Raw genomic sequence first — 27,813 nt, 5'->3', positions numbered from 1 at the left:
TACAACTTTTGGAGTAATCTTTGATAATGCGTATTTACTTGACTATTTTTTCGTCTACCTACGTTGTATTACTTGTCGATATAATTGAAGTCGGTTTTTTTCGTTTGCTTGCAAACACAATAATTATGTTAGTTTGTGAGCAAACATAAATATATGTGATATAATTATTAATAAAAATAAAAAAACAGAGACAATTATCAAGCTAGAGAAATTCTTATTAGACGAGTTTCATAAAAGATAGGTATACTTACGGTTGCGTCACAAATATTTTCAAGACTATTTTCTACATTCACCAAAATATAAATAGATTCAAATGGAGAAATAAATGAAAGTGACAAATGTTGTATAAATTTTTAGCATTAAGCTCAAGAGATAAAGGTAAAAAGACAGAGTGAGGATAAGTATGCCAAGCTTAAAAGATAAAAGTCTACACATATGTGATAATATCGTGTTATCCAAAATTTTGTATTAAATACCGTTTATTCAAGTTACGATACAAGCATTGAGTAAATAGATATTCATTTTACATTAGATTATTTGACATTTTACTTTGATTCCTACAAACACACTAAACATTCTTGTAGAACTAACGCGGTTTTTTTTGGATTTGAGTTTTAAATTTGACTTGAATCCAAAGATGCGTGTACGGATAACTGTTTGGAGGTTCTGTGTTTAAAATCTTAGATATATAATCTAGATGCAATATATTTTAAGTGACTAATTAACAAAAAAAACTTGTATTTTTTCAATATTTTTATTTTGTATCATTAATTTATCTGAACTATTTTAATTGAGGTAGGGCTCAGCAGGAAGTTTCCTTATCAAAATATGGAGCGGCCCGACTGGGATTAGTCACTGTTATGTTCCTGTTGGTGAGTAAGGTGACCGGAGCTCCTGGGGGAATAGGGGTATATAGGGTCGGCAACGCGCTTGCGATGCTTCTAGTGTTGCAGACGTCAATAAGCTACGGTAATCGCTTACCACAGGTGAGCCGTACGCTTGTTTTCGACCTAGTTGTATATAAAAAAAATAACTTTTGTGTTTTTGCTACAATGCACCTATATAGTAATCTATATATAATAGTCTTTATAGTATCTATATAATAGATCTAATCTAGATATGTTATGCACAGGTACCTCTACACAAAATTTATGGATTTGAAGATTTTGATAAAATATTTTATTTTTTGTCTTCATTTTTCTTACGCAGGAATATTTTCACACAATCAAGATCCCGATTTAAATAAACTACACTGCTTTGTGGTATCGATCAGGGTTTGACTATTTTTTTTTAAACTATTATTAAACGTTTTATAAGAATAAGTTAAAGTCAGTAAAAGTCATTAAAATGAATTAGCATTTTACTTTAAAAAAAGCTATGAGAACAATTCGTATGATTCAGTTTCATTGATTCCCAAAGTGGTCTAGGTGGATCCCCAGGGGTCCCCGGGACGCTTGAAAGGGTCTACGTTGGCATTATCAAAAAACGGGGGTTCACGTTTCGTAAGTGGGATCATCAAAAATCTCAGTGCAACGTGTCAACAGGGCAGATCCGTACGTACAACTTTCGGCTGATTTTTTTTAATCCTTGACTCGATTATTTTAAGGAATTATGGAACGGCAACGAACGGTTATAATTTTATTTTTAATCTTAAAGACATATATAATAATAATAAAATAAGTAAATTTATAGCATTCGAAACGGTTAGAGGATATATATCTGTACACACATGCATAGAACATACATACATAGAAATATAATTGAAGTCTCTGTCTGTGATTGCAAAAATTTTATGGGACTTTTATTGGAAGATAGAGGAGGTTGTGGTGCAATATATAGGCATCATCACATCATCACTTCAGCCTATCGCCTACTGCTGGACATAGGCCTCCTCAAGTTCGCGCCAAAAATTGCGTGCACTCATGTGTTTTGCCCCCATAGTCACTAAGCTGGGCAGGCGGGTTGGTGACCGCAGGGCTGGCTTTGTCGCACTAAAAGAGCTGGTGCTCGTCTTCGGTCTATGTATTTCAAAGCCAGCAGTTGGATGATTATCCCGCCATCGATCGGTCGGTTTTTTAAGCTCCAAGGTAGTAGTGAAACTATGTTATCCCTTAGTCGCCTCTTACAAAACCCGCGGGAAGAGAGGGGGTGGCTATGTTATTTACTGCCGTAACCACAAAGTAAACATATAGGCATAAACGAAAGCAAGTAAAATGTGAATATAAGATAAAGGAGGTCACGTAACAACATATAATTTTTATCAAGGATTAGGATGACACCGATATAACGGAATGTTTGTTTTGCGTAGATCCCTGATGATTTTAAAATATTTGTCTATGACATGAAAGTAGTAAGGGTGAGTTGGTTGATATGCTACGGTGGTGCGGTGGTAAGTTGGTGCCGCGGCGTGGTGGAGTGGTGACAGGGAGCAGCAGGCGCCGCGCACGTGGGCGCACGGCTATAAGTAAGAGGCGCGCGCGCGGCGGCGAGGTTAGTCGCCGTTCGGCAGCGCGTCGCCATCGGTGTTACGCCCCCATCTAATCCCCGGTGCGTCCCTTCTCCCTCCGAGCTCAGTCGCCCCCTCACGCACTCGCCTTTCTCACACGACCGGTGATCCTCGCTTGCACAACCTAGTTCAAAACCGAAAGGTCGCCGCTATTGGCATTTAAACGCTCTTTGACATTAATGTTGCATTTAAATGTGCGATGCAGCTTCCTAGTTGAGCTTCACTGTCGCAACTGTGTGTCGTTTGGGAAAGGCGCGTGTGCTGACGTGAGGTTTCTGTTGCAGCCTGCAGCCCGAGTGAACCGGGCCGTGCGCTTCGCACACGCTTTTCGCACGCTACTCGCGCACACAGCTCTTAGTAGCTGATCCTCATCATGGACTCCAGGATACTGTTGTGAGTACATTGAGCCATTTTAAATTTTTTGTCTAAAATATATTTTTAAATTATTTATGCAAATGTTTTAAATAGATCGTTTAAATTATAATACCAAATCATTATTATGTGACTATTTCGTAACAGTTTTTTTTTGTATCATAACTTTCTAACGCATCTAATCTATTAAAAATAACGTATGAAAACCAGTTTGCTCACATTGTCACTTTCATCGAATGTTTGCATAGGTAAATAGCGCGGTCACCGTAGCTTTACGTAACGTAGCGACTTCAGTTGCCGGGATGTGAGGCATCTCGTGTCGCCGATATAGCGAAAATAATATGATCTGATTTCTTGTGTAGAAATCTGGCGTTGCTTAACATCAAGTCACTGACATCACGAATGAGGGCGCGTGTTTCTCAATGAAGGCTGCGAAATATTGCTTTTAAAATATGCACGACTAAGCGCGCACATTGTCTCCCCACGACGGGCTAGGCACGCTTCCCTACTCATACAATTCATAAGAACTGAAGTAGCTAGATGTTTACGCTATTAATTATAACCATTTAGTTGTCACCGCAAATCTACGGCACCACAGAGCTTTCGTTTGCGGGAAACTTAATAGGCTGCGTCTCTCCTTAACAATTTCTCTTACCTTACTTGTTCTAAATAACTATTATGTATATATAAATAAAATAAATAACTAAAGCCTTATATAGATATGTAAGGACGATTAATTACTAATGCCGCAATAACCGTTGTTTTCAAACACCATTGAATGTGTGTATAGGCATGAATTGGAATGTGGTGAATGGCGCTAAGTTCATCAGATATCCGCGGTTGACATTGTTGTTGAGGGTATTAATATTACTATCATTACAACACGGTAACCTTCATAGATTTATTTTAAATTACTAATAAATGTCAGAATGATATATTTATCTCTACGCATTATTACTAAAATGTACACTTTTCTATACTTATCTATTTTACTTACGTAAGTCTATATCTCGTGGGAGTTTCAGGTAAAAGAGGTTTACACGTTAACAGTACTTAGTAGTTAGTGTGTGAAAGAAAAATCTTCATCCGTCCTAAAAAACTTTCGTATTTATTTTATTTATTCGTTTCTTATTTATTAAATGTTTGGTAACAGTGACTTAACCGTTCGCTGTATAAATTTCCTCCCCCCTAACATGTTACGTGATAAATACTTAAATAACTTACTGACGTCAGTAATTTATTTGTATTTTATAAATAATATATGTGTAAAAATAATATTATTATGAAATATTAAAACTACTAGTTATCGCTATGCTTGCTTAAAAATCTTTTCGATGCGACTAATTTTCCGGTTAAACTCCCGCTAAAAGAATTTATATTCATCGAATGTGTCCCAGTTCCGGTGCATCTACGACGTTGTCTGTTATGAGCTTTAGTAATCAATTCATTCCGAATGATACTATAAATATGTATACCTATACTTACATATTCACAAATTTATCTTTAAGTTAATTGTGAAAAATAGAAATTTAGTATAAAATCTTTAATATTCACACAAGTAAACATATAATTATTTTTATGAGTAATGAGAGAAACTTTTTTTTTGAAAAAAGGAATCTATTTGAATATGTTTATAAAAGAATATTGTCAAGAATAAAAAAAAAATAACAAAAAATCATTTTTTGTAATAATTCGTTTTCACAATAATATTAAAAGGTAAAAATTAATAATACACTTACATGTCATGTATTGTTACTAAGTGATGTGAATATTTGTACACGTAAAAAGAATTATTTTTATAAATAGAAAACAATATAATTTAAATATATAAACATTATTTTAAGCGGCCTTGAAAATAAAAAACAATCACTTCCACTTTTTATTATGTATTTTAATACCTACAGACCGTTTATATTACACATAGAATTACAAGCCAAAAACAGGCTATTCAGTGTACTGGTATTAAAGTAACGTACGGATTTATGATATCGTGATAAACTTAATATAAAAACGTGTTTTGAAATTTTTCAATATTATTATATACAATTACAATTCACTACTTAGAACCTAATTATTATATAATTATTATTATATTTTGTTAAAATTATATTATATTATTTATTCTTATTCTTTAGAATAGACGTAATAGCCAATTCACACTTACGAATACGTGTCATCATTTCTATTGTTTCACTTTCGCTGCTTAAAGGAAATTTACTTTTAACATTTTGTCATCGCCTATGCGTGATTCGGTCCCTCTCTTTTTGAATACAAATCACTACATATTGAAATTTCTCCGCGATACAGATTCGGGCGTACGTAACTCTAAGAAATAAAAAGAAAGTTGTAATAGATATTTATACCACGTTCACAATCAAAGTAAGCGGAGTTTTAATAACATTTAAAAGCGAACAGCGAATTTTTTGTGAAACAGTCATAACTTTATATAGGAGCAGCTCACAGTAAAAATATTACTAAAAATAATGTTAGTTTACTATTTATATTTCATTATGTAGGTAAATTTTTTTAGGTTTCTCAATATAAATTATTTTTTCATTAATCGAATGTTAATTTTGCAATAAGACACATTGTATTGCCATAACATTTGAACTTTGATGTATACATAAATCAATGTTAATATCGAATCGTTTTACAAAACAACCATTTTAAATTAAGAAATGAATGAATTTTATTAACATGACTAATTTTAATATCCATTTTCAAGGCTTTATTTATGTCGTATTTGAATGGCAATATTTGTTTCTATTTTACGCCTTATTAATTGTTTTTAGGAATAGTCTTGATAATCAATATACTTAGTAGCGGTCGTCAGTCCATTTGCTCACGGATATCCCGTAGTCGTGCAAGTTTCCCCGGATTACACTGGTGTCGCAAGTTTCTGTAAGAGTCGATTGGACCGGTCTCGTCCACTCTCGCATCACAGCATCTCGTCTTCATCTGACCTTCACTTTCGCTTTTAACACGTATTTGTTTGTGCGAGAGCACTTGAAAAACTTATCGACGTCTTTTAGTATTGGGCTGACTGGAAATAAGCTGTCTTGTCGATTAGGATACATAATGTTTTATTTTCATATAATTCTAAATTAAACTTCAGCTTTAGTAATCCAAATATATAAAGGTTCGTAGTTATCTTTCATTATCAGAAAGTAATATCTGAAATAAATAAAAGTAATCAAACTTTTTTACTGATAGGCGACAATCAAACAATTTTGAAGATGAGGCCTGCTATGTAGCATTTTATGCATAAAGTTTATGATTATAGTTGCGAAAGCGCAATGAGTTGTGGTATCCTAGCCATATATGTCGCTTCAGCATGCGCTGGCAGAGGCGATGCTACACGCTACAACCTCCAGCCCACTGACGCTTTCGCTTCTCGCATAGCTAGCTATAAACGTGTAGTCATCGCATACCGCTGATCACTCATAATACTGTGACTAAGTTTGCCTTGCGTAACCGTTTATTAAACTAACACTGTATTGTGGCACTCATTATTTTTTATGGCATTTATTAATGAAACTTAAGTAGGTTTATTATTTTATATAGTTATGTTTCGATTTCTATTTTTTTACGTGCTAAGTAGCCAAAAAGATTATTGTGCGTATTTTTTTTTTAATAATGATAGGAGTATTATAATACTCAGAGTGCCGGTGGATTGATTCTTTGCACTTTCTACATCTAGTGGAGCGATATGTCAAGGGCAACTGGTGGCGGCGACAGCGACCAGGCAGGTCACGACCCATCGACACCCGCTAATCCGTCCACGCTTACGCAACAACCGAAACTTGTTGTCGTCTCCGCTACGACTTGATTATTATGACCTATTCGACGATCCACCGCGACTAGAATCATCGAACCTGTTTTTAAACTATAATGGTCTGCTGGCTCCCAAGTCATATTTTCGCAACTCGCTAGTTTCAGCGCGGTCAAGCTCGTAGCGATAAATTATTGTGAGATTTTTCTATGTAAATATGCCTTCACTTCTTCATGGATCTCAGAAGGCACGACCTAGCATTCTTTGTCGTACCTTCAACAGTCTCTTATAATTACTGTCAAGGAAACTTACTCATTTCCTAGTCGATTTTTTTATACGACCAGTTTTTATACAACGATATATTGAAATATTATTATATTATTTAGTGACTATATTTTGAATGACCACATTTAAAATCCATTTTTTTCCTTGTTTACTGTACCTAAATCGTTGCAATATTGTTGCGTGCGGCTCCAAGCTCGTTGAAGTCTTTCGTAAAATCATCACTATATAAAGAATGTTATTAATAATATCTTGTTATACATTATTAGGCAATTTATATGTCAGTTAGCGAGAAACTACTTAATAAAATTCAACCTGAACGACCTTCCGCAAACTCAGAATACCTACGAAGTTCTTTGTTTGGAAAATTCTTAATGTTAAATTTTTCATTAAAATACAGATCACACTATTGAATTCATTTTAACAGATTTTATTTTGTTTTTATTAAAAAAAAATATATAGTTTATTATCCATCACTATCCGCAGCTGCTTAAAAATTTAATTAGAATAGTGTTTTTTTTGTAACATTTGAACCGACTTTAAATTGTTAAAAGGCGTTACGTAAACATAATTAAGGTGTAACATTTCATCACACTCACATCTCACGTCACTATTTGAGAACGGATGAAGATGCTTCATATTAAAAATGACATTGGTATACTGTTACGTCGTATAAAATATGTATAATAAACAGGTCCGGGTTCATCTCCGGGCCGACGATACATCGTTATAAGTGTATTTTCACGTTTTATGATCATCACTTTCGGCATTAACAAGTTTCACTTTCGAGCCAATGACCTTTTGAAGAATGTGCGCTGAGATAACGGTTAATATATTATTTATTCGATTGTCAACTGTAATCGTTAATATCATAAAAATTTTCCCTAAGGAATAATCCTCTTATATTATGTATGGGATCTGTCTTATATTCTGTTGCAAAGTAAATAACTTGCGAAACTGAAAGCTCGTTCACGATCGATTCACTTTGACCTTGTCTCTTAAACTTTATGGTCTGTGTCAGTGGTTATTTTCGTAAAGGAAAATTTAATCGATATCCTCGTTGAAATTAATATGATTACACAATAAATATTCCTTAAATAAATTAATAAAATTAGCATTACTTTTATATAACAAAACTTATAATAAAACAGCGCTGGTTAGATTACCGGTTTCACAAATGAAATATTGTTTGCGCTCCGTTATATTTATTAGTGATTTTTAATAAATGAATGAAATCTACATTAATTTAAGTACAGCCTACAACAAGTCTGCTTAGGTTAGCACGACTGGTTTTACGAGAAAATATATGATAGAATATCTGTTTATAATATAATTTGAAAATATATTTTTGAACTTAAAATAAGTTTTGTGATGTATGTTTAAAGTTACGTAAGATGACATTCGCTAGAATTTGATATATTTTAATTAACTTTATATTTTCTATATATTTTTAAAAATAATATGATTATTGTGAAACGATACGAATATGTTCCATCATATTCCTAGCAATATTCGACAGTTTTACAAGGGTGCGGCATAGTGTCGCGTTTCTTACGCATGAACAGTTCCTGTTTACGAAACATGTTTATGTCGGCATTGTGGTAAAAGTTGAATTTCTGCTCAGGGAAGCGTAAGTATTTAGCAAAAGAACCTTGAAGTTAATATTTGGTAGTCCCTGAAGGAACATTAATGATCTCAATTATTGTATCCCTGTTACAGGGACAACTCAGTAAATTTAATTATTCTTATACAAAGCGTAGGACGACAAATTAGAATTATTTCAAAGTAGTGAAAAGTTGTTTTATTGAGTAGGGCTATTGGCGTTACAAAATAAGTTATTTAAAAAAGGTTTATAGCGATACAAGAAGTTTTTATTTATCTTAGATTTCTGTCACAATCAATTACTTTGTTTTGCAAAGGTTAGTATGTCTGTTGGAATGTTTGTTATAAGTATTTTATTTAAGTATTCTGAAGGAGTCTGCTTGCAATATTTTTATGTCAAGCGTTGACACTGTGTGCGTGCCGTGTATATTCACGGAGCTTTTAAATTCTGAGCGTGAGTACAACGCGAAGACGATGCGCGTTTTGTGACAATATTTAGAATATTATAGTTATGCAATATGTTTATTAGACATCTTATTTGAATGACCCAATTATGCAAAATATTTCATAATATGAAAGGTGCTTTACAAATACTTTTAATATTTTATGTGCATTTATTCAATAGGGACGTTAAAAGACCGCTATGTAAATGATATCGTTACAAGGTTACCTACTCAACTCTGCATTCTTCGTTAAGGCTTACAGAAATGCCATAGATGCTTAGAGCATGTACCGCTTAGTATCTACAATTAATATATTATAGTTTTCTTATTTAAGAGGTGTATATGTTAATTTGGCGCCTTTAGATTTATACATAACCTTATGAAACTTACATTTATCTATTGATTATATGTATATTGCTTATATGTGATTTAGCCTCGCTGTTTTTCCAGAGTAATATCGATTGAAAGTGTCGTAAGGATTTTCGGGATACATCGTATAGTACATGTAATTTTGTATTTCCAGCTTCATCACAATCACGTTTATGGTTATTGCGTGAGAGTAACAAATGTTCCTTCTTCAATTCACTCATCAATAGGGCTACCACCACTACAAGAACAAAAGCTTCACCTGTTTGTTTTTCTGTTTGTTATTTCACATTATTTTTTAAGAAAATACTTGCTAAGGGTTATTTTAATCTGATATTTATTATTTTATTCAAATCTTGAACTTTTGTAGCAATTGTATCTTTTGATTGATTGTTACCGTTTATGATGGAATTTGGAATGTTATAGTTGAAAATTCAAACTATCGTGCGTACTACTTTTTTCTCAAAATATCCATAGATTTGGAATATGTACGAACAAAACTTATGGATACAGTGAGTGTTGCAATAATAGAAAATAATTTTGAGATTTTTGCTTAATATTTGAATATAGAATTTGTTTAAGAACGTAAAACTATATAAGAACGTTAAAGTTCGGATCACGCGCAATGTTTTAATTATGACGTGACTACAATTTATTTGAGCTCAGGGTTAATGAACCGTAATACCGTAATGCGTGTCGAGACAAACTTACTGAATTATCGTCGCTCTATCACTTTTATTAACGAGACACGAAACGTGACAATCGCTATTGATTAGTCGCTGTGACGAATCAATTTTTTTAGGCGAACTTCTAAATTAAAACTGTTTCAAATGTATCAATGGTCTTTAAAAAATATTCTGAGAATCTGGTTAAACATCGTTCTCTCTGAAAATCTGACTAATATTATAACCTCGAAAGTTTGTGACAGTGGATGTTTGTTAATCTTTCACGATATTACAAAACCGATTTGAGTGAAACTCGGTACTCAGTAGCAACGCATATTATACTGTATTTTATCTCGACAATTCAAAATTTCAAGATACAGTTAGTTTCTCATAAGATCATAAACTATGTTTATCTTGGAATCTTGAATCGATGGTTACAATAAAGTATTAAAACATTAATCATTATTAATAGTTTTATAACGTTCGTTAAATAAAATAAATATAATACAATACACTTTAAGTTTTTCCGGTCAAAATGGTAAGTGGTTTGTTGATAAAATAATATGTAATGATATAGAGAAATATTTATTTAATTTGAGAAGCAGTTTACATTACTATCTTACAATTAAACAGTAACTGTTGCACATTTATTAATTAATGCGTAATCTTTTGAATGTGTAAAATAATTCATTGTTTCGGAATTGGTTTTTTTTCTATTATTATATTTTACACAACCCGCACGTCATAAAAATTAAAATTACTATGAAATCGAAAGATATTTCTTAAAAGTTAACTATCTCTAGACGAAGGCACGTTTCACACGCACAATAAATGAAAGAGACAAAAACAATCGGGCAATTGGCCACGCTTACATATTTGCCCCCGTACGTTCACCGGTGACCTCGTGGCGGGAGGTATGACAGACCAGACCTTGTCTCACGATACAGATTTACAATATTTACATTTACTGTCGCCTGCAAAAGTGCAGTACACGTTCAAATCACGTGAATAGATGATGCAGGAAGTTATAAATATTAGTCGTTGTCTTTGCGGAAATATTATTTGCTAGATGTCATTCACGATTGCGCCTGTTTTCTTTTATGGCTTTGCTGCGGCTTAGGCTATGACAGTTCCGCCACCTACTATAATATAAGTCTAAGTCTGTTACTTGTGTATGTAGCTTACTCACGGTGAAAGAAGTTTCGTAGTTAGTTCAACAAGCAAATTATTCTCGATTAATAATATCGTTAGCGTTTACTTAGTGCAAAGAACAATGACCCTCTGAGTGATACCGGTCGATCAATAATGCAAGTGTTTGGTTTACTTGCGAGGTAGTAGAGTGAGTGGTATAAGACATGAATCTGTAATTGTGTTAGTAATCAACACGCAACATTCTTCAGAGGTTTTTACTATGATCAGTCGAACTCGCTAACAAAGAGCTCCGTATAATATCAAGAACTAGTTGACCTGACGAACTTCGTATCACGGTATGCACATATATTCAGCGATTTGTTATACATATATATATAATTACATTACAAACGCTAAAGAGATGATACCGGGACCACTTTAATTGTCTACTTAATTCGGTTTGAAAGATTGTGACTGTGACGGAAGGACACGAAGTCTAAGTTGCAGGGCTGGTTCCGTTGACATAATTTTTATACGGAAATATAGAAAAAGTTGTCAACGTGTATCCATAAATGCTGTTAGCAATACAAGTATTGCGCCAACCCGCCGTTGGGCAAGAACAACTCAATAATATTTTAGTTTCTTCATATGACTTTAACTTTGCAACTGTATGAGAGTTGATCAATATGACTAAATATTATTGTAATAAACGAAATACCTAACTTTCTAGTACTACGACGATAAGTAATCAATGTGACTAAATATTATTGTAATAAACGAAATACCTAACTTTCTAGTACTACGACGATAAGACAATTAATTATACGATCATATTAATACCAAACTAAGCGAATTTAAAGAGGATGTTTTCTAGCTAATAAATAACGTTGCGCGTTATTTAATCACACAAGTGTATTAAGAAACATTATATAAAACTGTTTGAAATACTTTACCAGTTTGATTGTACACGACTGAGTGAACACAAACTGGGTTCAGCGTAACGGTTACTATAATTACAGTCTACCACGAAAACTATGATAAGATCACTTACTATTATAACTTACATTACCGATTGGAATTTAAATAATTTTTGTCGCAGACATATAGAAAAATCTTTAAAATAAATGTCTTATTAAGTATAGATATAACAAATTTAATTTACATTAGAACTGCTGTCCTCGACATTGCCCGAGTAATAGTAGATTTCTTATCAAAGTCCATATTAAAAATATATGCTCTTAATTAAAAGACCCTCACAAATTACTTACTCCACTTATTTCTATATTTAATCTCAAAGTATATAACGTATATATACTTACAATGCGAATAGTTTGTTTATATAAGTTTCAAAATGTTTAAAATCAACGGAAAAACGAAAGTAAACATTAAAAGAAAGTAAAAGAACGTTAGGTTTAGTGTAAAAAATATTAAAAAGTCTCATTATTTTATTTTTCGGCTTGTCACATACAACGTTACGTAACAAACGTCAAATGTAACTAATTTCCAGAAACGGTAACAACACAAATCTGTCTTTCTTGCCAGTAAACACTAGCGTAAACACCAATTTACATATTATTAACCATAGTAATGGCGAAATTACAATAGACAATACTAAACTTCTCTTTATTTACGGACTGATTACATAATATCTTTTGGGCCAAGTCCACGGTCTTGGCGTAAAAGTGGTATAAATCATAGCATTCGAACGAACGAAAAACGCGTAATTGTGAGTTAATTGAGAGCATAAGCTGATGATTAGTCATTTAGTAGTACACTGATAAATTGAAACGCTCGTTTATCACGTTACACGTTATAAGAGTTTATATAAGAGTTTTATACATTTTAGAACACCTTTTCTATGTACCTACCGACACGTATTGATTAACTTCCATTTTTTTTTAAATCTACTTCTAGGTTCATAGGAAAACATTTTCTAGGTTCAAATATTTGAACTTGAAAAAAATCTAACGGAAATACAACTTAGCAGATTCGTATTTTGTTTAATTGTAGGGACACTATATTAAGAGTAACGATGAATAAATACTTTACTTGAGACTTAAAATTAAAATTTACTTGAATTAAAAATTAAAACAAATCCGTGAGTTCGATTCAAGAGGGTTGAAAAATGGCCGTTGTTGGAACTATCAAATTTATAAATTGAACATATCTGATGTATGCATTGCAGTTTTTTTTTATTTCAATTTAACATCCACGGGCTCAAAGTGCCCATGCCCTTTGTTAAACATGCATTATAATACCACGGGCGATTTATCATAATAACTACAAATTGACAGTCCTGTGACTGCCCAGTGAAACTAGGACGTGGTCCAACGTTGACGGTTTTTCTTTTTCTTCTTAAGGTGCCGACTCCTTGCGAAGGTTGGCAATCATTAGAGCGATTTCAACTTTTGAGACCTCTGCTCTAAACAGTGATCTTGTACTCTTCCCGAACCACTGGCGCAAGTTCTTTCGCCACGATATCCTTCTGCGGCCAGGCCTCCTTCTGATTGCTACTTTCTCCTGAATGAATGATAAGTTGAAGGAGTTCATATTTTTTGGTGTTGCGCATCACGTGTCCAAAATATTCCAATTTCCTCCTCTTTGTTGTTGTAAGTATCTATGTGGCCTTCCCCATTCTTTGTAGCTCGGTGGTGTTTCGTACGCGGTCTCTCCAAGAAATTCTTAACATACATCTGTACACCCACATTCGAATGCTTTCAGTTTTTTAGACATGGCTTTTGTCAGCGTCCAAGCTTCCACACCATAAAGAAGTACAGAAAAGACATAGCGCCGCGCCATGTGTGTTCTAAGAGAAATACTTAGATTCCGGTCACAAAGAAATGTTTTTTTTTTATCTCACAATAATTCTTTGATGAAAATATTATACCTAGAAATCATTTTATATTTACAGATATTTGCTAGTTACCATATATGTACACTTATCTTCTACTTACAATTTACACTTAACCTATGTTATTGTTAGTAAAGGTTTTTTTTATTCAATGTATACATACACTCACATTCACATACACACATATATTTTATTACATTAAATACTTACATATATATATACCCATTCAATTATCTATCCAGATTTACATATAATACATACCTGCTCCCACCTACAGGTCATGCGTTGCAGTTTTTTTACACACACGAAGTAAGCAACTTAATGCTTGTGTTATAGGTAATAACCGACTGGTATAGCTGCATATATTTTTTTTTCGATAAACATACATAATAAATATATAAATAAATATATATATTATACCCCGACTCGGGGTGGGAATCGAACCCACAACTCACGGAGCACAAAGCAGGATCACTACAAAATGCGCAAACGGGCTAGTCAACGGGCAGTTGACAAGTGACCAATATATAGTATATAATATAAACGGATTTTATGGTATCACAATACATGCATACTCAAATTATTAACGTTACACTGTGGTTATGAGTCGTTTTTAAGCAAAAGAAACGAAGAATGTTTTACTTTTATTTAAATATCCTAACCAGTATTCAACACAATGGTTAAGTAAGGTTGACATCCGAATAGATTAAATAAATTTGTGTCCGGGTTTTCTCTGAGTCACATGTATTTTTTTGGTTTGTGTCTCCGTTATAAAATTGTTGAAGGCGTTACCGTGGACTTGGAACTTTTGTATACTACAATGACATGTCTTTTTTTCTGAAGGGTGACTTTTAAAATGTTCGAATTAGGAAATACAGTATATAATATATCTCCATTTCTTTTTTTTAAAGTGTGTTACGTGATGTCTTTGGCAATCGTGTACCATTTTGGATATTATTTTTTGACGTAAATTTATATTTTTGCCATTTTATTTTAAAATTATTTAATATTTTAAAATTAAATTTAATTATGTTAATAACTAAGCAAATTGTCATTTTATTCATTTATTTGAAATTTTTATATCATTTTGGTTTACATAACTCAGTTATTTAAATTCGAAATTTAAAAAAAAAAATAAAAAAAAAATTATACACATTTTTTGAAAAAAATAAAAAAATTAAATAGTTTTTGCGGTTCGAGAAGCAGATGTTTGAAAATATAAATGAACTCATTTTGAAGATTGAAATCAACTCTGCCACGAAGTTTATACCGGTACATATGAAACGTTGGTACATTGTTGTATTTGCTGCTTAATTACCTATTGTATTTTATAATTTTAGCGGTGTTAAGTCCTGTTTGAGTCAGCGACTTTTCTATTCGTATCTATGACACATGTCCCTATAGTCACACAATTCTATTACGATTGTGTCAAAACAGGAAAATAGTTTGTGTTTCGGTAAAGTTCATTCATACTACAATATTTTAAAATGTTTAAAAAATATTTATGCTTCGCATTAAAGTGTTGAAAAAAATTGTCCAACACGTAGGGCCTACATTCAGGCAGCGTTTAAGTTGGCCGTTTTCCGGTTAACCCTTTTATAGTTGTAATAAAAGTATTGCTATACGTTTTATTCTCGTTTTTTCGTATCAGCTTTTTTTAGATGGGTGCCGTTATTGTAGTACGCTTAAATTCCAACTCAAATAAATAACCTGTTCAACAATTGACATCTTCTATTTTTAATAATAAAACGCGTTGAAGATACCAAGGTATCTCGGCTCGTTAGGCGTCTAATTATTATTCATTTATAAAAACATAATTTGCCGTGTGGGAAATGACTGAAGTCCTTGACCGACTCCCTGACTGGACTCCCACGAAATACAATTGATGTTTTCATAAACACAGCATAAGCTTTTGATGAGATAGTCGTCAAACCTGTTCTTTACATTTTATCTCAAAACTAAATGTCAACTTTGCATACCATTTCATCGTTTTGATATTTGGTTAAAGGTTATTCTATCGATTTCATAAGTCGTCGTAACATTTTTAGACAAACACTATTCGCTAAGGATTGTGAAACTTTTTAAACAATACGATTTTTAAGTACATATACGGCAGCCATTTAATAATGAAAATAAAATGACACGTAATATTAATACAACAAACATTAGTTACGTAAACGATAAAACAATTTAACCGACTTCAAAAAGGAGGAGGTTCTCAATTATATTGTATTTTTTTTATTTGTGTCTTTCAATGATTTTCGACCGATTTCGATGATTTTTTTTAATCGAAAGGAGGTGCTTGTCATGTGGTACCGTTTAAATTTAATCGAGATCTGATTTACTGAAGTGCTTTTTTGAGTTATTTCTGATCATGCATATTTGCTCGACTATTTTTTCGTCACCCGTCGTTGTATTATATTTATTCAATTTTCGTCGTCATAAGTTTTTACTGGGTGTACCGATTTTGATGCTGCAGCCTGTAATATCCTACTGCTGGACATAAACCTCATTCTCCATGTAGGAGAAGGATCGGAGCTTAATCCACCACGCTGCTTCAATGTGGGTTGGCGGATATATATATTATATACTATGAGTAACAATCGCTATCAGGTGTACATGATAACAACCGGGACCGACGGCTTAACGTACCCTCCGAGGCACGGTGGTGAGACCAACAAGGCCTGCACAAACATCCAGACCACGGCCAACATCTATATAGCCAACACAAACGTTTGTCATGTGTGAGGATTGAATCCGCAACCGCCAGCGCAACAGCCACAAACCAGTGCTGTGACCGTTGCGCCAACGCGTGTCAATATGATTTCTATGATTCTTTTTTTAATCGAAAAGTGGTGCGTATCAAGTAATTCCATTTAAATTTTTTACTCTCAGTAGTTAAACAAGCACTAAGCTTGCCACATAGACAAATTCAAATTGAAACCGTTTTTGATTGAGATATGAGGATTACTTTTTAGCTTATCTTTAATACTGCGTATTTACTTGAAACAGTTTTGTATTACTGGTCGAATCACAATTAACTCATATATAGAACCTACTTTGCGAGAATAATCACTTTTGATTATTTACTGTTGTTATTACTATTATTAATGACAAAAATAAACTAACACATTTATTCTAGTAATAATTAAATATAACTTCATAAATATACTATTGTCGCTCGTTCAATGCTAACATTTATTAAAAAAAAATCATATCTAAAATCGGCCGTTTCATGGTCGACGGCGCTTTAAACAATGACATAACTCGTAGCGCTCAGTATTGTATTTTGTTGTTGTTAGTTCTGTTAAACTCTAGTAAGTAATAGCCAAGTAAAATACCGAGTAAATTGTTGTTTAAGACGATGTAATTATAGTTTACAAAATTGTGTAATCTAAGTATGTTACATACGATTTAAAAATTAGATCGTGGGAGGAACCGTCGCAAGGTCTGATATTTTTATTTTAAAACACCAACACTTTTGAAACTGCGAGTTTTACGTATATGATAGAACATTATAATTATTAACTTTTTTCTTTAAATTGTGGGTAATTTGTATCACTTATAATACGCTTAATTTTTTTTTTAATTATTGACATTAAATTGAAGTGATTAACTATTCTCTTGAAAAGTACAAAAAAAATATGCAAGAAATCCTTGAAAGTCCAGTGACGTATACGGTGCTGTGCAAGCTTCAGCAACGGGCAAACGTCAACAACCTGTTAATGACAATATCTCATATAAGAATTGCAGCTACCGTAAACTAGGCAACTTTTGTTGCTGCTACTAAAGGAACAACCTTTTGGTACTGGTTATAAAATTCGAAACAAAAAATTCTTCGACAAAAGTTGATATGAACAAGTAGTGACTATAAAGGAAATAGACTTGTGATGTACAAACTTTTTGTGGGTTGCTTTTTTATCTAAATATTTCTTTCTAAATGTCAAGCGTCCTATGTCAAAAATGGCGTCATGGAGCATTTTAAAATTGTTTATCGACACTAAAATATTAAAAAAGTTTAAAAATAAAATACCTATTGTACATAATGTAAAATTATCAAGTAAAGAATGTCCGAAGACACCGCATCGAACTTTGGCTCTGCAGCCGTCGAGGTGGCAGTGGCACAAATGTAAAGACATGTTTCACTACTACCTAATGGTGGGATTAATTCCTGTAGGTGCGATAATATTTTATACAAATGTTTATATCGGTCCGGCGCAATTGAAACCGATTCCGAAAGGGTACCAGCCAGCGCATTGGGAGTACTTTAGACATCCGATAACTAGATTTATAGCTCGTTACATACATAGCAATCCGCAACAGGAATATGAAAAATTCATGCACTATATAGATGAAGAACAGCAAAAAGTTAAATTACGAGCTTTGGAAACGGCTGTACTAAGCAAAATGAGTGAAAGACAAGATTATAAGGCATACTACTATAGGCCCGTTTACAATAAGTATCTTAGAATAAATAAAAAAACTGGTGAAGAGATGTATAATAGAGTCGGTGATGACTATGATAACTGAAATTGTATAATTTTAGATTTGTGTTAAATATTTTAATGTTAATTTACTTTTTATTAAATACTAAATGCGTATTAATGCTAAAACTTTATGAGTTTTTATTTAGAGATGACAGAAGTTATTAATCAGAGTCTTATCATTCGAGTATATATTACTACGCTAAGGTTATTCGCATAAATTATATATCATTTTGTACATAATTGCTTGCTCTACCGGTATCCATAACTAAAAAAATATTATTACTTTTGATTTTGTAAATTAATTATTAAAATTATGTATATGACAGTTTTAATTTTGAAACAACGTCAACATGATTGACGGTCGGTAAATTTTTTACTTATTTAGTCCGAACTATTTGCACGGGTATTCCTAGTTTACTTATATGATGAAATTATTTCGATAAAATTATTATTTGATTTAAAAAACGTAATGATAACTTATATTTGAAATCGCAGATAAATCTAGTGTTGAATATTTATGTACTATATAACTATAAGGCAAAGTAAAAAATATTTGTTTGTTAATATGTACGATTTTATTTTTGTGTTACACACACATTAGGAATTCTAAACATTTTTGAATATCATATCAAAAATTGACCGCTCCAGCGGGATTCGAACCCCGCGTCTCCGACTGACCGTGTCGACGCTCTAGCCAATTAAGCTATGGAACGATGTACCCGCTAGAGCGAAATTTTTGATATGATGATTTTTACTTTCGGTTTAAGCGAACCGTGTGGTGAACGGGGTTCGAATCCCGCTGGAGCGGTTAATTTTTGATATGATATTCAAAAATATTTGTTTGTTATCAATACATTCTGAAACTTCTGTACCAATAGGTATGTATATAATAATAATTTCGACATTTTAAAAACTGCACTGTTTGGAAAACACTCTACTGTTTTATTTAAAACTTAGGTGTGCCTACGACTTCGCCCGCGTGGAATTTAACAAAAAAAAATATATTTTTCAGTTCGCAGGGTTATAAAATAAAAAAGTTCTAAAATAAAAGTAACCTAAGTTACTTCTTATTATATTTTATTTATTTGTACAGATGTTTCTATGTAATACAAAGTTGATAATATAAAAATATTATTTTGATATATATATGCTATTTATTTAAGTTAAACAAAGTAACATCACGTTAAATAATAAAATACTCGTTTCATGGAACCTAGTTTATTGGTATTATAAGTATCAATCTCCATAATTTACAGTTAATTATTATTACATACTGCGTATGCTTATACACGGTAATACATTTATAATTAGTTTATTAGTCATTTCGCTTTCACCATTAACATATAGTTTTCCATATCAGATTACTTAAAAATATAATTATTATAATATATTTATCATTAGAAATATATAACATTTTAGATTTTGTGGTCATATGGGCTTACCACGATTGTCATTTTTAATCTCCTAATATTTCGGCAACGTCACAGACGCCATATTCACGGGCGACAAATTCCGAATATTTATAAATAATTACTTAATTAAACAGAAGATAATAAGTCAAATAAATATCCTTGGCCCGGCCCTGTTCTAAACAAGATTGTCGAGACTGGCTCCAAATGGCTCTGATCTCATGAACTTAATTTGTAATCGGAATTTCGGAATGTTGCCTATAACGAAGAGTATTTGGTTAGTGTTGATTGATTGTAGATGACTTTTATTGACACCGTAAATAATTCTTAATTTGGTTCATGAAGTGTATGCCCGTTCAATAAAAATAAATGGGAAGATTTTCGCAGTTTATACCTACCTACCTGTCAAAAATCGAACACAATTATATAAGTACTACATATATTTTTACACCTGATAAATTAAAGTAGTGTGTGGAAATTTAATAAGTATTGTGCGTGTATTATGTAGGTAAGTTTTAAAACAGATGGCTTTTTAACGGCATTTTTCATTGATATAAAAGCAAATGCAAATGAAGAAAAACCGATTTCAGTTATATCGACAAGTAATACAATGTAGGTAGACAAAAAAATAGTCAAGTAAATACGCATTATCAAAGATTATTATATATTTAGTTATCCCCGAACATACATAAATATATATATATATACGGTCGAATTGAGTAACCTCCTCCTTTTTTTAAGTCGGTTAAAAACAAAGTCGCTTCCCGCTGTCTGTATGTTTAGATCTTTAAAACTACGCAAAGGATTTCGATGGAGTTTTGTTTAGTAAATAGAGTGATTTCAAAGAAAGGTTTATATGTATAATACATGCATAATATAATACTGATACAGAACACTGATAGTTTTTGCACCCGTGCGAAACCGGGGTTGGTCTCTAGTATCATAATAAATGTGTAAAATTAAAGTACATAATAGAATATCTATCTACATAAATATTACGACTAAAACTTACAATTTTTTCTGTAATAATCTTGTTTGCTCGCAAAGAAAAAACCCACATCAATTACCTACATCGACGAAAGTAAAAAGAAAGAACGTAAGTGACGAAAAAATCGGTTCATACACGATAAAGTTATCCGCGAATATACATTTAAAAAAAAGGAGGAGATTACTATATATATATATATACGATCCAATTGAGTAACCTCCTCCTTTTTTTAAGTCGGTTAAAAAACTTACCTATATAGGTCCTAAAACCTAAAGGTGGTCTAGTGAGTAATTTAATTGGATACGCTCACCTAGCCTTGCGCTCCGTTCGACCTTACATCTAGTGAAATTGAACCGGTACTTATTGTATACCGGTCTCGTTGCGCTCACAGACGTAATTATTGAGGCTACATTGTATATATATATACATTACAACAACAAATTTTGTCAATTAAAAAAATTAAAATCAAAAGTTTGTTTAACTAGGCACTTTATTTAATTAGACTCCAAAGGCACTTTGTCATTTTAAAAATATATTTATATCTCAAAAACTATACTATAAAATAATAAAACATCCACCGACTTGGAATTTAGTTTCAGCTGAGAAGAATCGGCAAGCAAGAAAGTTAAGAAATAGTCTTTTAAAAACCATCAATACATTATTTAAACAGACAATTGACAAAATAAAACGACCATATTATACACAAATAATACGAAAAATTACGAACATTTAAAAAGTTAAACTTTGTAGGTAGTTAAGTTAATAACAAATTGAACTACGGAAACGGTCGCCTTCCGACTGCCGTAATATGCTGGCGACACGATATGAATCATTACTTTTAATTATACATTACCGGGAGGAATGTTCTTTGTTGGATAGATAATGTTATTTTTAAGCTGAAAACTGATTCTTATATTTATATAAAAATTTATATTATAAATGTATGTAAACGTTCATATTGTCTTACTTTCATAAGCGTAAGTTCAAAACGCGTGAGAGTACATTTACGTGGAAAGTGATTATAATGCTGTTACTCCATCGATTTGTACTCGCGTGGAATCAGATTGCGCAATACTCGCACCCACGCTCTGATTTGATTAAATTCTCACAGAAATACATATTTGCTCTTGATGTAATGACAAAAATGAATGTTTTGCCTACCGTATTTTCTTATCATTAGTTACGTTATGTTAGTATGTCTTCTTAATGGTGTTTAATAAAATCTCGCTAAGTTAAATAAAGCCAAATTGAACATAAATTGGAATAGTGTAGTACTTAATAGATGAATCATTAAGCCTTGAGTCGGTTAGCATACATATACTGGTTTAGTAGACGCAATAGCCAAATGTCGTCTTACTGACTCACGACTTACGAATCGCTGACTTTAAGTACAACAATGGAACATTAAATTTACTCAGGATTTTTTTATTTCTAACCTTTTGAATATATTTTTATCTTGTTTCAGATGTTTCCTAATTTATACTTTTAATTCTGCATATGGGGAAGTTGATATTATCACTGAACCTCGACCTGGAGAAGAATATGTTATTGTTAGTTCTGGGCAGCAAACGCCTTTGAGGAATTTTGAAACTTCACATAAAATACCAGAAAAACATCCAAACTATAGATTAACAAAAACGGACGAAAGTGAAAAAATATATAAAAAGTTGCATAGTGGTAAAAACAAACATCCTTCTGAAGGTATTATTTCTATTGAAGAAGATAAAAAAGCTAATTTAAAAAAGGGATTAAAAATTAAAGCTTCAGAGTCCATAGAAGTTGACGTTCCTGTTTCTAAGCTAGAAGAAATCAAAATTCAAGAAAATGTTAAAGATACAGACATAAACTCAAAAATGGCCGTAGCTTTAGAAGCTATGTCAGAATCAGGGAAATTGAGTAATATAGATGGTACAACCACGCAGAAACCAATACTGACTACTTCAGGACCAACACCTGATAAGGCATATGACTATATACCAATTAATTTTGACACTATTGATGATATCAATAGTGGCTTACTTTCATCAAACGTAAAGCTGGAAACTGCTGGTTCTGAACAAAAGCAGCATTCCCGAATTCAAGTTAAAAAAGGACCAAACGGTCAAGATTATGAATATGAATATATTTATTATTACTATGATGATGAAGAGGAAGGTAAAAAAGAGAATAAAGATAAAGCTTCCTCTTCGACAGACAAAGCACTCGTTTCGAATTCTCATGATGGGCCACAGAAAGTTGAAACTGAAAATCAAATAACTAAGGAAGTCAAACCAAAGAGCAAGTATAGTACAATCGATAGGTCCAGCGCAACGACAGTTGCTGCTCCCGAAGTACATAATGAAGTTAATCCAACAGCCAGATCTCGTTCCCGTGGTCGAAATATTACACCTGCTCCAGTTGAAGAAGAATCACGTGAAGAAAGGTTAGTTTATAGCTTGTAGTTTTAAATAATATAATTCCAGCTTAATGGTGCCGTAATAGTAGCAGTAGTATTTAGTAGTGGCAGAACAAAAGTTGTTAGTGGTTGTAGTAGCAGAAATGTACGTAAAGTCCGTTTAGCACATACGCTTTTTGCTGCACGAGTCCATGTGGAATCACTGCATTATGAAGAAAGCACTCGGATAACAAAAAAGTGTACGTACAATATTAAATTTTTCTTATCAGGCTCCCGTCAAGTACACGATTTCCTCCCCGCGGTCGCAACTTAGCGACTGCGAGCTCTACAACGCATGCTCCTGAGGTATCCTCCCAGACGATAAGACATCGTGGTCGGTCACAGGTTGACAATGTTGCCGATGAGTCAATTGGTCAAACTAGAAGTAGAACACGCGCTCATATCAGGTATTGTTTACTGTTGATGCTATGGATTTGGTTATTCTTCATTCTACTGCCTTCTAAATTATTAATGGCATGGTTTATTCATATTAAATCTTTTTAATATGTATTAAAAGAGCTTTGGGTAAAAAATGGTTGGTTTTCAAATTGATTATATTTAAAATCAAAATTTAGAAATACTATTTTTTTGTTAATATTGATGTGAAACATCTATACGCGAGGATAAACCTATATTATACTCGTACTATATAATAATTGAGTTATCGCGATTTTAAAGAAAGTTTTGTATAAAAAAAAAATTTGTATATAAAGAAAATAAATATTTATTAAATGTTTCACATCTGCCAGCCGTCATATGACGGCCGACATTTTTTAATATTAAGTTTTCTTTACTTCATTTTCTATATTTTCTTCTAAAATTGTGTATTATTAACGACCTATCTATATCCCTAAATGTTTCCCCTTTTTGTGATTTAAAACAGTAACAACAACAAACTATAAAATTACTAAAATATGTAAATAAATTGTTTGTTATTTCAGGCGGCCAAGTTCAGAATTAGTAGATCTTGACAGTTTTAAAACTCATTCAGGTGATATTCCTGCGCCATATAAAGAACAACCAACAAGGTATTCATCAGAAAGTAAGACAACCACAGAAGCATCTGAGAATGTTCCTAATACAAGCAATCCATCACAATCTAAAGAATCACACAGGGAAGGCCACAGCCTAGCTAGTGGTATTATATTCCAAGAAATTTTAGATGATTCCAAACTACCACCAGATTATAAGCAAACAACAACTTACGAACAGGAAACGACTGAATATACAACAATGACAGCAATGGAAAAGGTTGCATTAGATTTATACGCGTACTTGGCTGGTGAAAATTTAAATAACGAAATTAGCCCAGCGGGTGATTTGATGAACTTTGATGCATCGACTACTTTGGATCAAGACGTTTGGACAACTGAAGTTATGAGTACAACGGAAGAGGAGACAACACCTGCGGCTACTACTACGACAACAACAACTACTACGACCACTACTACGACTACAACCACACCGGCGCCCACGACAACGACGACCACGGCTGCGCCAACACGTCCTTCAAGATTTAAGGGACGTCCAGGAGCGAGATCACGTAGTCCCGCTTCCACGAGCGCTGCTACTGAAGCACCGCAAGAAACCTCTACAAGAGCCCGAGGTAAACAAAAGTTAAATTTTATCGTGTTATTTGAATATTTTTAGATTTTTTTTATATAACTTTAGATATAGATTACATTCAATAAAAATTTTCATGGTAAGTATTTTATATGTTCCTGTTGACTAAACAAGCTATCAAATTATTTGCTCATGTCTAATCTCTTAATTCGAGTATTACGCAATATATTTGGAAATATATCTAAGCTTATTTTATATTTTTGTTTTATGTAAGACGTTATGCAAAAGCGAAATTTTATTTTTATAATTGTTTTGTGTGTATTATTTACAAAATTCTATTGTATTTGCTGTGCGATTTTTGCGAAGTTAATTTTATATTTAGTTTAAGTACCTCAATTATTATACTTGCAAAACTATTTAGAAATGTCATTTCACTACTCCACTGCTAGTTGATATATTATGCAGGCAGTTAACGGTATCTACACATTGAGGTAGTAGGCTCAATCGAAAGACAAAGTTCTTCTTAAGTAATATTTATTCTAAAATAGTAAGAGACAAAGATCCAAATAAATCTTTCGTAAATAATGATACAAATTACATATTTGACGAGGAAAAAGCTTTGTTCCAGCTGTGTAGGTATCTCAAAATTAGTACTTGATTGTAACGTATTACATACAGCACATACAATAAGTGAGTGTTTGTTGACAGGTCGGTTCGGAAAACCCAATGGAAACAGGAAAACAACAGCCGCTGCTGTCGAAGCATCTACTTCTTCCGCGCCAGTTGAAAAACCAGCACAACCAAAGGTTTGCATTTATTTGTATTTTTTTAGAGCCTTTTATTGAGCAATTTGTTTATAATGATGTAAAGCGACATGCTTGAGCGATCGCCCGCAATGCGAATGTAATTACTTTTAATACATAACGTTATTTTTTTTAATATTTAATAACTCATACATCAAACTGTCTCCAAGCATTATTTAATACTCACCTACTTACTACAATTTACAAATTTAAAGTACACATCATAACAATGTCTATTGTGTTGTTTTTTATCTTCCTATTATGTATACTCATGTATAAAGTAAAATCATTACTTCTCATTAGGCTAAATAAGAGAATATTAAATAATTCAATTACGCCACACCCAAAAAACATTTTTTGTAACGGAAAATTAATTAATTTACTATGGGATGATGTGGCTCCTTAGGCTATACCAGAATTATTTTATTAAAATATACCAGATGACTACGTAACAAATTTTAAAGTCTAGAGAAATTACCGCGTAGATAAACGCTTTGTAGTTGAACATTCTTAAAAATATCGTCAATAATATAGGTTTTTGGATGCTATTCTAGTAGATTGTATAGCATATTACTGGCCACAGGGTTCTGGCCACTTGACCAGAGTATACAACAAGGTTAGGGAATTACTCGTAAACAATACACAGGATAGACGAATTGACTGATGACATTTATTTTTTACGTCATTTGTCAAAAGTAACAACATTTATCCTGCATTATAAGGATGTTTTAAAATATTTTTACAAGTAAAAACTCATTAACTAAGCTTACTTAAGCTAACATGCGTACCTTTTTAGGTGTATATGTATGTGAGTACACATTTTGTTTATTTCAAAAATATTAGATCGAGACATTTTTAGAGCTTATTATTAGACAGTTTCTTAACTTAATTATGGTTTCGTTAAAATATTACATAATAAATGCCTATGCGTAGTATTTATACCTGTATTTAGTATAAATTATAATTTTTACATTAGATGGAGAGAGTTAAGTGAATCATGACAAAGATCGAATAATGCTCATTTGCTTTGTCTTGTTAGCAGGCGTTTGGTCGTCGAGGACTTTTTGCCGGCCGCACGAGGCCCAGTACGACTGCTGCCCCAGTACAAGAATCAGCAAGCAGCGCTGCCAGTGAACCTTCAACTCCAAGGTTCGTAAATCTATATCTATACATCTATACAAATAAATAAAATTGAAGTGTCTGTTTGTAATATTAATATAACCGATTTTTACTAAATGCACATGGATGTATACATCGTTCATATACCAAAATAACTTTTTACAATTTTTGTGTGTCTGTTTGTTCCGGCTAATCTCTGAAACGGCTGGGCCGATTTTGAGGGGACTTTAACTGGTAGACAGCTGATGTAATAAGGAGTAACTTAGGATACTTTTATTTTAGTTTATTTTATTTTATTTTATAACTCTTCGAACTGAACAATAACTATTTTGTTGAATCCCACACAGACGAAGTCGCGGGCACAGCTAATATCTACGCGCTCTTAGTTACTTGCTCTTAGTTTTCTTGTCAAGCTCTTTAGTTTATTTGTCAACCTTAAAAGCTAAATGCCAAAAAAAAACACCTTTGACAAGTAGGGATTAACAGATGCTTATGAGCTAATTGAATGAAAAAAAAGAACTCATCCGCTATTTATAGTTAACGTACATAGAACAGACTGTACATACACACATATAAATTTTTAGCGTTTAGAGAATATGTTACATTCGTAAATTGAGTATTTTTTAATTACATAATATTTAATTTTAAATTTCTATTAAAGTTCTATCTAGATACATTGCAATACAATTGTAACTGACTAATGTCTGTACACGCACACACACACATACACACACACACATCTCTATATGATAATTGAATAAAATAGTGATAGAGATAAGACAAATTTAGAAAAAAAAACGAATTATAGATTTTAATATGATAGAAGTTAAAACGTTTTTCTTTTTAATTTTCTGTCTCTTTTTCTGTCAAAATTTTGTTTCTACCTAATACTTGTAGTGACAGTTGTCTGATGGGCTTTTTTTATACCTACGAGGTAATTACCTCTAACCAGTGCCGGATAAAGGTAACTTGGTGCCCTAAGCAATCTTCCCCTATCCTTAAGTGTTAGACACAAAGATT

General features: G+C 32.5%; 1 protein-coding gene across 1 annotated transcript in view; it reads left to right on the top strand.

Moving 5' to 3' along the window:
- The first annotated feature begins 2,486 nt into the window (after positions 1-2,486).
- The window catches only part of LOC123669048 (mucin-5AC-like), a 39,168-nt gene continuing 13,841 nt past the window's right edge, over positions 2,487-27,813 (top strand). Inside the window, exons 1-7 of the mRNA XM_045602711.1 lie at positions 2,487-2,547; positions 2,791-2,899; positions 22,340-23,296; positions 23,539-23,715; positions 24,250-24,914; positions 25,580-25,677; positions 26,717-26,823. Of these exons, the coding sequence (XP_045458667.1) occupies positions 2,880-2,899; positions 22,340-23,296; positions 23,539-23,715; positions 24,250-24,914; positions 25,580-25,677; positions 26,717-26,823 (2,024 nt within the window). The 5' untranslated portion in view covers positions 2,487-2,547; positions 2,791-2,879. The remainder of the gene's footprint in view (positions 2,548-2,790; positions 2,900-22,339; positions 23,297-23,538; positions 23,716-24,249; positions 24,915-25,579; positions 25,678-26,716; positions 26,824-27,813) is intronic.

This window comes from Melitaea cinxia, chromosome Z (genome assembly GCF_905220565.1).
Source record: "Melitaea cinxia chromosome Z, ilMelCinx1.1, whole genome shotgun sequence".
NCBI classification, from domain to species: domain Eukaryota; kingdom Metazoa; phylum Arthropoda; class Insecta; order Lepidoptera; family Nymphalidae; genus Melitaea; species Melitaea cinxia.
This window is presented reverse-complemented; position numbering and strand designations above follow the sequence as displayed.